Source organism: Hemibagrus wyckioides, linkage group LG13 (genome assembly GCF_019097595.1).
Source record: "Hemibagrus wyckioides isolate EC202008001 linkage group LG13, SWU_Hwy_1.0, whole genome shotgun sequence".
Classification (NCBI taxonomy): domain Eukaryota; kingdom Metazoa; phylum Chordata; class Actinopteri; order Siluriformes; family Bagridae; genus Hemibagrus; species Hemibagrus wyckioides.
This window is the reverse complement of record NC_080722.1, coordinates 1,505,001-1,520,000: the sequence shown is the minus strand read 5'-3', so window position 1 is coordinate 1,520,000 and position 15,000 is coordinate 1,505,001. Positions and strand designations below refer to the sequence as shown.

General features: G+C 37.8%; 2 protein-coding genes across 6 annotated transcripts in view; both read right to left on the bottom strand.

Moving 5' to 3' along the window:
• LOC131363836 (voltage-dependent anion-selective channel protein 2-like) overlaps nucleotides 1-12,767 on the bottom strand; it is a 20,313-nt gene extending 7,546 nt beyond the window's left edge. The window contains exons 1-7 of one of the 2 annotated variants that reach the window (XM_058406763.1): nucleotides 12,648-12,767; nucleotides 11,135-11,205; nucleotides 10,909-10,958; nucleotides 5,762-5,914; nucleotides 1,528-1,580; nucleotides 1,114-1,341; nucleotides 779-929 (exon numbers count right to left, since the gene is read on the bottom strand). In XM_058406763.1, coding sequence (XP_058262746.1) covers nucleotides 779-929; nucleotides 1,114-1,341; nucleotides 1,528-1,580; nucleotides 5,762-5,914; nucleotides 10,909-10,958; nucleotides 11,135-11,201 — 702 coding nt within the window. In that variant the 5' untranslated portion in view covers nucleotides 11,202-11,205; nucleotides 12,648-12,767. Of the gene's footprint in view, nucleotides 1-778; nucleotides 930-1,113; nucleotides 1,342-1,527; nucleotides 1,581-5,761; nucleotides 5,915-10,908; nucleotides 10,959-11,134; nucleotides 11,218-12,647 lie in introns of both variants that reach the window. The other variant, XM_058406764.1, reaches the window with a different exon arrangement.
• A 222-nt stretch (nucleotides 12,768-12,989) lies between these two features.
• LOC131363830 (sphingomyelin synthase-related protein 1-like) overlaps nucleotides 12,990-15,000 on the bottom strand; it is a 29,985-nt gene continuing 27,974 nt past the window's right edge. For all 4 annotated transcript variants that reach the window (XM_058406752.1, XM_058406754.1, XM_058406751.1 and 1 more), the window contains exon 7: nucleotides 12,990-15,000. This exon is cut by the window's right edge and continues 956 nt beyond it. The gene's annotated coding sequence lies outside the window, so the exon portion shown is untranslated.

Here is a 15,000-nt window from a genome sequence, read left to right as displayed (position 1 = left end):
TGTGTCTCACATTAACAGAGGAATTGGAGTCGAGTGTGTGAGTGTGTGTGTGTGTGTGTGTGAGTGTGTGTGTGTGTGTGTGTGTGTGTGTCTCACATTAACAGAGGAGTTGGAGTCGAGTGTGTGAGTGTGTGTGTGTGTGTGTGTGTGTGTGTGTCTCACATTAACAGAGGAATTGGAGTCGAGTGTGTGTGTGTGTGTGTGTCTCACATTAACAGAGGAGTTGGAGTCGAGTGTGTGAGTGTGTGAGTGTGTGTGTGTGTGTGTCTCACATTAACAGAGGAGTTGGAGTCGAGTGTGTGAGTGTGTGTGTGTGTGTGTGTGTGTCTCACATTAACAGAGGAGTTGGAGTCGAGTGTGTGAGTGTGTGTGTGTGTGTCTCACATTAACAGAGGAGTTGGAGTCGAGTGTGTGTGTGTGTGTGTGTGAGTGTGTGAGTGTGTGTCTCACATTAACAGAGGAGTTGGAGTCGAGTGTGTGTGTGTGTCTCACATTAACAGAGGAGTTGGAGTCGAGTGTGTGTGTGTGTGTGTGTGAGTGTGTGAGTGTGTGTCTCACATTAACAGAGGAGTTGGAGTCGAGTGTGTGTGTGTGTGTCTCACATTAACAGAGGAGTTGGAGTCGAGTGTGTGTGTGTGTCTCACATTAACAGAGGAGTTGGAGTCGAGTGTGTGTGTGTGTGTGTGTGTGAGTGTGTGAGTGTGTGTCTCACATTAACAGAGGAGTTGGAGTCGAGTGTGTGTGTGTGTGTGTGTGAGTGTGTGTGTGTGTGTCTCACATTAACAGAGGAGTTGGAGTCGAGTGTGTATTTAGCAGCGATGCCGAAGCGTGTGTTGTTGCTCCCAGCGGTCCAGGCCAGATTCACCGCTGTCTCCAGATTATCACTCAGCTTCTGATACACAGAGCCTCCGAACTCAGAGCCGTCATTCCTGCACACACACACACACACACACACACTTTAACATGACTGTATATAAACACTGTAAACACTACCCGAAGAAAATCATCACACTCCACCTCCACCATGTCCTGATCCTGACATTTGGACAGAAGTGTGTGTGTGTGTGTGTGCTGAATGAGTGAGAGTATGGAGTGTATTATAAACACACTCACACGTGTGTGTGCAGCTGGAAGTCTCCCGCACGGTAGCCGATGGCCAGGTTGTTGCGGGTGATTTTGGACTTGGCGGGGTCAAAGGTCGCCTGGACGCCGGCCAGCCAGGAGTCGTAGCCCAGAACGGCGGTGCCCTGAACCAACGGGCCGGAGAAATCGAAGTCCACATCACAGCCCACATTCAGGAACTCACACTTATACGCCGTCTGAACCTTCCCACTCTTCTTCCTGCACCAGAAGGGGGGAAAGGGGAGGGGCTTATACATACACACCTACTGACCTACTGAAGAGAGATTACACTCATTTACATACAATAAGAGAGAATAAAACAATGATAAAGAGTGTAGGGTCTGAGAGAGTGTTAATGATGATGATGATGGAGGGATGCGAGGAGGAACGAGTGGAGTTACTCACCCTGTGTTTGGAGAGAACGACGTGTCGAACGTCACCTTCAGTCCTTTAGCAATCTATAAAAACACACACACACACACCAATCAGATCACACACACACCAATCAGATCACACACACACACACCAATCAGATCACACACACACACACCAATCAGATCACACACACACACACCAATCAGATCACACACACACACACCAATCAGATCACACACACACACCAATCAGATCACACACACACACACACCAATCAGATCACACACACACACCAATCAGATCACACACACACACCAATCAGATCACACACACACACCAATCAGATCACACACACACACACACCAATCAGATCACACACACACACCAATCAGATCACACACACACACCAATCAGATCACACACACACACACCAATCAGATCACACACACACACACACCAATCAGATCACACACACACACCAATCAGATCACACACACACACCAATCAGATCACACACACACCAATCAGATCACACACACACCAATCAGATCACACACACACAAATCAGATCACACACACACAAATCAGATCACACACACACACACACAAATCAGATCACACACACACACACACAAATCAGATCACACACACACACACACAAATCAGATCACACACACACACACACAAATCAGATCACACACACACACACCCCAATCAAATCACACACACACCAATCAGATCACACACACACACCAATCAGATCACACACACACCAATCAGATCACACACACACACACCAATCAGATCACACACACACACACACACCAATCAGATCACACACACACCAATCAGATCACACACACACACACCAATCAGATCACACACACACACACCAATCAGATCACACACACACACACACCAATCAGATCACACACACACCAATCAGATCACACACACCAATCAGATCACACACACCAATCAGATCACACACACACACACACACCAATCAGATCACACACACACACACCAATCAGATCACACACACACACCAATCAGATCACACACACACACACCAATCAGATCACACACACACACACCAATCAGATCACAGTGTGTGTGTGTACCTGGTCCTCCACAGTGATCTCAGTACCCAGTGTGTGTGTGTGTGTGTGTGTGTGTGTGTGTACCTGGTCCTCCACAGTGATCTCAGTACCCAGTGTGTGTGTGTGTGTGTGTGTGTGTGTGTGTGTGTGTGTGTGTGTGTACCTGGTCCTCCACAGTGATCTCAGTACCCAGTGTGTGTGTGTGTGTGTGTGTGTGTGTGTACCTGGTCCTCCACAGTGATCTCAGTACCCAGTGTGTGTGTGTGTGTGTGTGTGTACCTGGTCCTCCACAGTGATCTCAGTACCCAGTGTGTGTGTGTGTGTGTGTGTGTACCTGGTCCTCCACAGTGATCTCAGTACCCAGTGTGTGTGTGTGTGTGTGTGTACCTGGTCCTCCACAGTGATCTCAGTACCCAGTGTGTGTGTGTGTGTGTGTGTGTGTGTGTGTGTGTACCTGGTCCTCCACAGTGATCTCAGTACCCTGTGTGTGTGTGTGTGTGTGTACCTGGTCCTCCACAGTGATCTCAGTACCCAGTGTGTGTATGTGTGTGTGTGTATGTGTACCTGGTCCTCCACAATGATCTCAGTACCCAGTGTGTGTGTGTGTGTGTGTGTGTGTGTGTGTGTGTGTGTGTGTGTGTACCTGGTCCTCCACAGTGATCTCAGTACCCAGTGTGTGTGTGTGTGTGTGTGTGTGTACCTGGTCCTCCACAGTGATCTCAGTACCCAGTGTGTGTATGTGTGTGTGTGTGTGTGTGTGTGTACCTGGTCCTCCACAGTGATCTCAGTACCCTGTGTGTGTGTGTGTACCTGGTCCTCCACAATGATCTCAGTACCCAGTGTGTGTGTGTGTGTGTGTGTGTGTGTGTGTGTACCTGGTCCTCCACAGTGATCTCAATACCCAGTGTGTGTGTGTGTGTGTGTGTGTGTGTGTGTACCTGGTCCTCCACAGTGATCTCAGTACCCAGTGTGTGTGTGTGTGTGTGTGTACCTGGTCCTCCACAGTGATCTCAGTACCCTGTGTGTGTGTGTGTACCTGGTCCTCCACAATGATCTCAGTACCCAGTGTGTGTGTGTGTGTGTGTGTGTACCTGGTCCTCCACAGTGATCTCAGTACCCAGTGTGTGTATGTGTGTGTGTGTGTGTGTGTGTACCTGGTCCTCCACAATGATCTCAGTACCCATTGTGTGTGTGTGTGTGTGTGTACCTGGTCCTCCACAGTGATCTCAGTACCCAGTGTGTGTGTGTGTCTGTGTGTGTACCTGGTCCTCCACAATGATCTCAGTACCCATTGTGTGTGTGTGTGTGTGTGTGTGTACCTGGTCCTCCACAATGATCTCAGTACCCATTGTGTGTGTGTGTGTGTGTGTGTGTGTACCTGGTCCTCCACAGTGATCTCAGTACCCAGTGTGTGTGTGTGTCTGTGTGTGTACCTGGTCCTCCACAATGATCTCAGTACCCATTGTGTGTGTGTGTGTGTGTGTGTGTGTGTACCTGGTCCTCCACAGTGATCTCAGTACCCAGTGTGTGTGTGTGTGTGTGTGTGTGTGTGTGTGTGTGTACCTGGTCCTCCACAGTGATCTCAGTACCCAGTGTGTGTGTGTGTGTGTGTGTGTGTGTATGTGTACCTGGTCCTCCACAATGATCTCAGTACCCAGTGTGTGTGTGTGTGTGTGTGTGTGTGTGTACCTGGTCCTCCACAGTGATCTCAATACCCAGTGTGTGTGTGTGTGTGTACCTGGTCCTCCACAGAGTGATCTCAGTACCCAGTGTGTGTGTGTGTGTGTGTACCTGGTCCTCCACAGTGATCTCAGTACCCAGTGTGTGTGTGTGTGTGTGTGTGTGTGTGTGTACCTGGTCCTCCACAGAGTGATCTCAGTACCTAGTGTGTGTGTGTGTGTGTGTGTACCTGGTCCTCCACAGAGTGATCTCAGTACCCAGTGTGTGTGTGTGTGTGTGTGTGTGTGTGTACCTGGTCCTCCACAGTGATCTCAGTACCCTATGTGTGTGTGTGTGTGTGTACCTGGTCCTCCACAGTGATCTCAGTACCCAGTGTGTGTATGTGTGTGTGTGTGTGTGTGTGTGTACCTGGTCCTCCACAATGATCTCAGTACCCAGTGTGTGTGTGTGTGTGTGTGTGTGTGTGTACCTGGTCCTCCACAGTGATCTCAGTACCCAGTGTGTGTGTGTGTGTGTGTGTGTGTACCTGGTCCTCCACAGTGATCTCAGTACCCAGTGTGTGTGTGTGTGTGTGTGTGTGTGTGTGTACCTGGTCCTCCACAGTGATCTCAGTACCCAGTGTGTGTGTGTGTGTGTGTGTGTGTGTGTACCTGGTCCTCCACAGTGATCTCAGTACCCAGTGTGTGTGTGTGTGTGTGTGTGTGTGTGTGTGTACCTGGTCCTCCACAGTGATCTCAGTACCCAGTGTGTGTGTGTGTGTGTGTGTGTGTGTGTACCTGGTCCTCCACAGTGATCTCAGTACCCAGTGTGTGTGTGTGTGTGTGTGTGTGTGTACCTGGTCCTCCACAATGATCTCAGTACCCAGTGTGTGTGTGTGTGTGTGTGTGTGTGTGTACCTGGTCCTCCACAGTGATCTCAGTACCCAGTGTGTGTGTGTGTGTGTGTGTGTGTACCTGGTCCTCCACAGTGATCTCAGTACCCAGTGTGTGTGTGTGTGTGTGTGTGTGTGTGTGTACCTGGTCCTCCACAGTGATCTCAGTACCCAGTGTGTGTGTGTGTGTGTGTGTGTGTGTGTACCTGGTCCTCCACAGTGATCTCAGTACCCAGTGTGTGTGTGTGTGTGTGTGTGTGTGTGTGTGTACCTGGTCCTCCACAGTGATCTCAGTACCCAGTGTGTGTGTGTGTGTGTGTGTGTGTGTACCTGGTCCTCCACAGTGATCTCAGTACCCAGTGTGTGTGTGTGTGTGTGTGTGTGTACCTGGTCCTCCACAATGATCTCAGTACCCTGTGTGTGTGTGTGTGTGTGTGTACCTGGTCCTCCACAGTGATCTCAGTACCCAGTGTGTGTGTGTGTGTGTGTGTGTGTGTGTACCTGGTCCTCCACAGTGATCTCAGTACCCAGTGTGTGTATGTGTGTGTGTGTGTGTGTGTGTGTGTGTGTGTGTATGTGTGTGTGTGTGTGTGTGTGTGTGTGTGTGTACCTGGTCCTCCACAGTGATCTCAGTACCCAGTGTGTTGTCAGTGCTCCATTTCTCAGTGAAGGTCACTCCGTACTCGTCCCATTTATATTTAGTCTCCAGATTTGCGATCACTTTCCCTGTGTCCGTGTTAGACGAGCCGCAGGTCTTAAACTCCTGAACACACAAATCACACACAGATATAACTAACACTCAGATATATAACTAACTAACACTCAGGTATATAACTAACAGTGAGATATATAACTAACTAACACTCAGGTATATAACTAACAGTGAGATATATAACTAACTAACACTCAGATACATAACTAACAGTGAGATATATAACTAACTAACACTCAGGTATATAACTAACAGTGAGATATATAACTAACTAACACTCAGATACATAACTAACAGTGAGATATATAACTAACTAACACTCAGATATATAACTAACAGTGAGATATATAACTAACTAACACTCAGATATATAACTAACAGTGAGATATATAACTAACTAACACTCAGATATATAACTAACAGTGAGATATATAACTAACTAACACTCAGATATATAACTAACAGTGAGATATATAACTAACTAACACTCAGATATATAACTAACAGTGAGATATATAACTAACTAACACTCAGATATATAACTAACAGTGAGATATATAACTAACTAACACTCAGATATATAACTAACAGTGAGATATATAACTAACTAACACTCAGGTATATAACTAACTAACACTCAGATACATAACTAACAGTGAGATATATAACTAACTAACACTCAGATATATAACTAACAGTGAGATATATAACTAACTAACACTCAGATACATAACTAACAGTGAGATATATAACTAACTAACACTCAGATATATAACTAACAGTGAGATATATAACTAACTAACACTCAGATATATAACTAACAGTGAGATATATAACTAACTAACACTCAGGTATATAACTAACTAACACTCAGGTATATAACTAACAGTGAGATATATAACTAACTAACACTCAGATATATAACTAACAGTGAGATATATAACTAACTAACACTCAGGTATATAACTAACTAACACTCAGATACATAACTAACAGTGAGATATATAACTAACTAACACTCAGATACATAACTAACAGTGAGATATATAACTAACTAACACTCAGATATATAACTAACAGTGAGATATATAACTAACTAACACTCAGGTATATAACTAACTAACACTCAGATACATAACTAACAGTGAGATATATAACTAACTAACACTCAGGTATATAACTAACAGTGAGATATATAACTAACTAACACTCAGGTATATAACTAACAGTGAGATATATAACCCAACTAACACTCAGATACATAACTAACACTCAGGTATATAACTAACTAACACTCAGATACATAACTAACAGTGAGATATATAACTAACTAACACTCAGGTATATAACCAACAGTGAGATATATAACTAACTAACACTCAGATATATAACTAACAGTGAGATATATAACTAACTAACACTCAGATATATAACTAACAGTGAGATATATAACTAACTAACACTCAGATACATAACTAACAGTGAGATATATAACTAACTAACACTCAGATATATAACTAACAGTGAGATATATAACTAACTAACACTCAGATATATAACTAACAGTGAGATATATAACTAACTAACACTCAGGTATATAACTAACTAACACTCAGATACATAACTAACAGTGAGATATATAACTAACTAACACTCAGATACATAACTAACAGTGAGATATATAACTAACTAACACTCAGATATATAACTAACTAACACTCAGGTATATAACTAACTAACACTCAGATACATAACTAACAGTGAGATATATAACTAACTAACACTCAGATATATAACTAACAGTGAGATATATAACTAACTAACACTCAGATACATAACTAACAGTGAGATATATAACTAACTAACACTCAGGTATATAACTAACTAACACTCAGATACATAACTAACAGTGAGATATATAACTAACTAACACTCAGATACATAACTAACAGTGAGATATATAACTAACTAACACTCAGATATATAACTAACTAACACTCAGGTATATAACTAACTAACACTCAGATACATAACTAACAGTGAGATATATAACTAACTAACACTCAGATATATAACTAACAGTGAGATATATAACTAACTAACACTCAGATACATAACTAACAGTGAGATATATAACTAACTAACACTCAGATATATAACTAACAGTGAGATATATAACTAACTAACACTCAGATATATAACTAACAGTGAGATATATAACTAACTAACACTCAGGTATATAACTAACTAACACTCAGATACATAACTAACAGTGAGATATATAACTAACTAACACTCAGATATATAACTAACAGTGAGATATATAACTAACTAACACTCAGGTATATAACTAACAGTGAGATATATAACTAACTAACACTCAGATATATAACTAACAGTGAGATATATAACTAACTAACACTCAGGTATATAACTAACTAACACTCAGATACATAACTAACAGTGAGATATATAACTAACTAACACTCAGGTATATAACTAACTAACACTCAGATACATAACTAACAGTGAGATATATAACTAACTAACACTCAGATACATAACTAACAGTGAGATATATAACTAACTAACACTCAGGTATATAACTAACAGTGAGATATATAACTAACTAACACTCAGATATATAACTAACAGTGAGATATATAACTAACTAACACTCAGGTATATAACTAACTAACACTCAGATACATAACTAACAGTGAGATATATAACTAACTAACACTCAGATACATAACTAACAGTGAGATATATAACTAACTAACACTCAGATATATAACTAACAGTGAGATATATAACTAACTAACACTCAGATATATAACTAACAGTGAGATATATAACTAACTAACACTCAGGTATATAACTAACAGTGAGATATATAACCCAACTAACACTCAGATACATAACTAACACTCAGGTATATAACTAACTAACACTCAGATACATAACTAACAGTGAGATATATAACTAACTAACACTCAGGTATATAACTAACAGTGAGATATATAACTAACACTCAGATACATAACTAACAGTGAGATATATAACTAACTAACACTCAGATATATAACTAACAGTGAGATATATAACTAACTAACACTCAGGTATATAACTAACAGTGAGATATATAACTAACTAACACTCAGGTATATAACTAACAGTGAGATATATAACTAACTAACACTCAGATATATAACTAACAGTGAGATATATAACTAACTAACACTCAGATACATAACTAACAGTGAGATATATAACTAACTAACACTCAGGTATATAACTAACAGTGAGATATATAACTAACACTCAGGTATATAACTAACAGTGAGATATATAACTAACACTCAGATACATAACTAACAGTGAGATATATAACTAACTAACACTCAGATACATAACTAACAGTGAGATATATAACTAACTAACACTCAGATATATAACTAACAGTGAGATATATAACTAACTAACACTCAGATACATAACTAACAGTGAGATATATAACTAACTAACACTCAGATATATAACTAACAGTGAGATATATAACTAACTAACACTCAGATATATAACTAACAGTGAGATATATAACTAACAGTGAGATATATAACTAACTAACACTCAGGTATATAACTAACAGTGAGATATATAACTAACTAACACTCAGGTATATAACTAACAGTGAGATATATAACTAACTAACACTCAGATATATAACTAACAGTGAGATATATAACTAACTAACACTCAGGTATATAACTAACAGTGAGATATATAACTAACTAACACTCAGGTATATAACTAACAGTGAGATATATAACTAACTAACACTCAGGTATATAACTAACAGTGAGATATATAACTAACACTCAGATACATAACTAACAGTGAGATATATAACTAACTAACACTCAGATATATAACTAACTAACACTCAGGTATATAACTAACTAACACTCAGATATATAACTAACAGTGAGATATATAACTAACTAACACTCAGATACATAACTAACAGTGAGATATATAACTAACTAACACTCAGATATATAACTAACAGTGAGATATATAACTAACTAACACTCAGATATTACTAACACTGAGATACATAACTAACTAACACTCAGATATATAACTAACAGTGAGATATATAACTAACTAACACTCAGGTATATAACTAACAGTGAGATATATAACTAACTAACACTCAGGTATATAACTAACAGTGAGATATATAACTAACTAACACTCAGATATATAACTAACAGTGAGATATATAACTAACTAACACTCAGATATATAACTAACTAACACTCAGGTATATAACTAACTAACACTCAGATATATAACTAACAGTGAGATATATAACTAACTAACACTCAGATATATAACTAACAGTGAGATATATAACTAACTAACACTCAGATATATAACTAACAGTGAGATATATAACTAACTAACACTCAGATACATAACTAACAGTGAGATATATAACTAACTAACACTCAGATATATAACTAACAGTGAGATATATAACTAACTAACACTCAGATACATAACTAACAGTGAGATATATAACTAACTAACACTCAGATATATAACTAACAGTGAGATATATAACTAACTAACACTCAGATATATAACTAACAGTGAGATATATAACTAACAGTGAGATATATAACTAACTAACACTCAGGTATATAACTAACAGTGAGATATATAACTAACTAACACTCAGGTATATAACTAACAGTGAGATATATAACTAACTAACACTCAGATATATAACTAACAGTGAGATATATAACTAACTAACACTCAGATATATAACTAACAGTGAGATATATAACTAACTAACACTCAGATATATAACTAACTAACACTCAGATATATAACTAACAGTGAGATATATAACTAACTAACACTCAGATATATAACTAACAGTGAGATATATAACTAACTAACACTCAGATATTACTAACACTGAGATACATAACTAACTAACACTCAGATATATAACTAGAGGTACACACCACTCCACTGGCTGACTTGGTCTTCAGGTCGAGCTTCACCATTCCAAACCCTGACACACACACACACACACACACACACACACAATTACAGAACTAAAAATGGCAGTGTGTTTATATACATAAATAATGCATAAACACAGTGACAGACTCATTCTGTGTCTGTGTGCACGCGTGTGTGTGCGTGTGTGTGTGATGCATCTGCAATGTGTGTGTGTGTGCGTCTCACCGTATCCCTTATTAAACACATCCTTCGCCGCTTTTCCGAGATCAGCATATGATGGAGGGGCGGCCATGTTTCTGCAGGAGAGACTGAGTCATAATTAACCATCCTATGATCTTGTAAGGTATAATCACACACACACACTATAATTAGTACATGGTGATGATCTAAAAATAATCACAATAATATCCTTTTCTTAAGAAAAACAAACAAACAACAGAACAAGTGACATCATCATCATCATTCATCCTGCCTCCATGTTCAAGTTTGTTTACAGCAGTGTCGTCATGGCGACCTGTTTCATGGTGAATTCAGATCATTGAGTTCAGGTGTTGTTTTTCAGGGGTTGGGCTCCGCCCCTTAGTTCCAGTGAAAGGAACTCTTAATGCTTCAGCTTCATACCAAGACATTTTGGACAATTTCATGCTCTTTGTGGGAACAGTTTGGGGATGACCCCTTCCTGTTCCAACATGACTGCACACCAGTGACCAAAGCAAGGTCCATAAAGACATGGATGAGTGAGTTTGGTGTGGAGGAACTTGACTGTCCTGCACAGAGTCCTGACCTCAACCCCATAGAACACCTTTGGGATGAATTAGAGTGGAGACTGAGAGCCAGACCTTCTCGTCCAATATCAGTGCCTGACCTCACAAATACACTTCTAGAGGAATGGTCAAAAATTCCCATAAACACACTCCTAAACCTTGTGGAAAGCCTTCCCAGAAGAGTTGAAGCTGCAAAGGGCAGGACAACTCCATATTACATTCATGTTGATTAGAAGGCAGATGTCCCTAAACTTTTGGCAATGTAGTATACTTTAAAAATTCATCATCTTCAAGCTTCAGAATTTTGTCCCAGTTTATCCAGCATACTCCAGACCTGCACTACAGTCTAAGAGCAGGTGAAGATTATAATGCGTTATAACACAAATCTACTGATAGAAACTGTACACTTAATGCATCTGCATTCAAAATGATTCTTATTATATAACAGAATATTATTATATTATAAAAATATATATATAAACACACACAGTGTCACTGTCACCTAACAAAAGCTACATTTAGGGCATTTATTGAGCACCTTGCTAAAGCTATGTGAGTTATAAAACAAAGTTATAAAATAAAGAAATGATCTAGAATTATAGACAGAATCGATGAGAAATGTTTTAAAAGCCGTGATGAAGGGACATTCTGACCTCAGGCTTGGAGCTAGCAGGTGATGATGCTAACACCTTTAGCAAATAAAACGAGCACCCGTTTTAATGACTATAATTTTTACATTTGTGATCAAACCGCAAATCATAAAGATTTATAATATGATATGTTTAATTTATAATAGTATTAATCGTTTAATCTTTGTGAAAACAGGTAAGCTAGGTAGCTAACACCTTCCAGCTAGCACGACAGCTTCACTTGAGGATTAATTATAAAAAATCTGTTCGTTTGATGCAGTTGAAATATAAAGGTATTAAACGCGATATAAATATATCTGTAAGTTATTAAAATAGATGTCCTACCTGGATATTCTTTAGGACGGTGGGCTTATAGCTGAAGCTGCAGGAATTTTACTGAGAAGGAGATACGAAGGAGAAAGGCAGCAGTGTGGAAAGCCAAAGGCCTCACCTAACACCTAAAAACGTCCTCGGATACGGACATCGAAAAGGGTCATAAAATAGCAGGCAATGGAACACGCCATTACAGACTACATAAACGGGTCACTTTATCTGTGGATCACAAACATCTTATAAATAACAAACAGATTGATTATATATAAAAACATAATTAAATTCATTAATTAAAAACTTCAGATGAAAGTATGTTACCTTTAAAAATAACAAACAAAAACAGTCACTTAACAGTTATTTACAATGGCTACTTTTTTATTTTGTGCTACACAATGATTGATTTTCTCATTACATACATATTTACAAGCATAGAAAACAGCCAGCCTATACATGAGAGAAATGTCAGGTGAAGAAGATTCTGAGAATGAAGGCAAATTACTGTTTAGTAATACGTACACATATACCATATTCAATTCTATGATTGTAAACAGATTCTAAGATTTCTCCATGGAGAACATGCAGAAAGTACAGTTTTATGGGAAGAAGGTGCTAAAGCAAAGACACTCGGGCTAAATCACTGATCAATAAGTGCTATAGAGACAAAAAAAAAACTATTTTATTATTACTGTTTGTTTTTTTTAAAGTCTATTATTATAAATCATAAGAACTGTGCAATGGAACATGGCACATTAGAACACAACAACCGAAATGTTTCCTTTCCTTAAAAATAAAGTAAGCTAGATATTCAGTGGAGTTGTAAACGTTAGTAAACTCTACAAGGTAAAGTTTCAGGATCATAAACACCATTTGTGATATTTACATAACATTTTAAATACATAATAATAATAATAATAATAATAATAATAATAATAATAATAATAACAACAACAACAACTCACTGTTGGCCTCTGCATTGATCATTTAAATAAAACTCTACCTGTCTATCCAACATTTTGGCAAATTTTTAATTTTTCTGTTAAAGTTTTATGACTGCAAAGCTAAGAAAAAAAAGAAAAACAAAGAAAAAAAAAAAGACACTGATGTTAAATTGAGTTTGGTTGGTCAACTTAATAAAAAAATTGGCAAAAATGTATAATAAATACAGAATTATATTTTATTTGTGTGTGTTGCCTTTTATTTGTTTTCTTGAAAATTATAAAAAAAATCTACACGCAGTTTCAGCTCTTGGAAAAAAACATACTATAAAACTTTTTTTTTTTTTTTGCTTTTTTTTTTATGGTTTTTCAGATTAATTTCTGATTGCACTGAAATGTTCTGGAAAATTTGTTCCCCTATTTAAATTCTTTTTTTTTCTTTTGTAAATATTAGGAGAAAAAGAATTCATTTACTATTTTAGCTGGCAAGAAAAAAAAAACATGAAAACAAAAAGTTGTTTGAATTTTTGAAATGAAAAACGAATGAACGAAATGTACACTGATTTTTTTCTGCACCGATGTCGGAGATGGCAGTAATAATAATAATAATTATGATTATGATAATAATAATGATGAACCTCGGTGTGAGTGTGTGTGACAGCGACAGTGTAAACTAGTCGAGGAAGCGTAGTTCATATTGCTTTAGAATGGTTCTTCTTATTTACACGTATTTACACCGGAGAGCTGAAGCTGGACTCTCACCGCCAGAAATGGCTTCTATTAAAGGTGCAATCAGTAAAATATACACGGAACCTGTAGCCTGAATACAGAAAATAAACCACTGGAACATAAAACTAGACTATAAACTATAAATAGAAATTTATACTGTAATATTGAGCTTTAATGTAGGTTTCCTTATCGATTATTTTACGTTTACATTTGTTTTTAATTTAGATTTTTTTATATCAAATTTTTAAATAATTAATTATTTTTAAATAATTAATTTATTTTAAAGAATTCATTATTTTTTCAAATATTTTTTTTATTTTAATTGGTATCGATTATTTTACTTTTATATTTCTTGTTTTTAATTTCGATTTTTCTTAATTTTTTTAATAATTAATTATTTTTGTAACAATTAATTGTTGTTTTTTTAAATAATGAATTAATTTTTATTTAATTTTTTTTCTATATTTATTAAGTGAGGAATAAAACATTCTGGAAAGCACACAGGGAAATAATCCAAGTGCTCCTGTTCACCAGCCCAGAGTTAATGATTTTCCTTGAACAGAATGTCCCACAGTGTTTTTTTCCTCTTTTACTGTAGCCATTTCCCAATAATTACAATTTTTCAAGCTTTTTTTTGTAAACTTCCTGAAACTGGAGACTCCTTACAAACTGTAGGTCAGAGTTACGAGATCCAAGCTGTC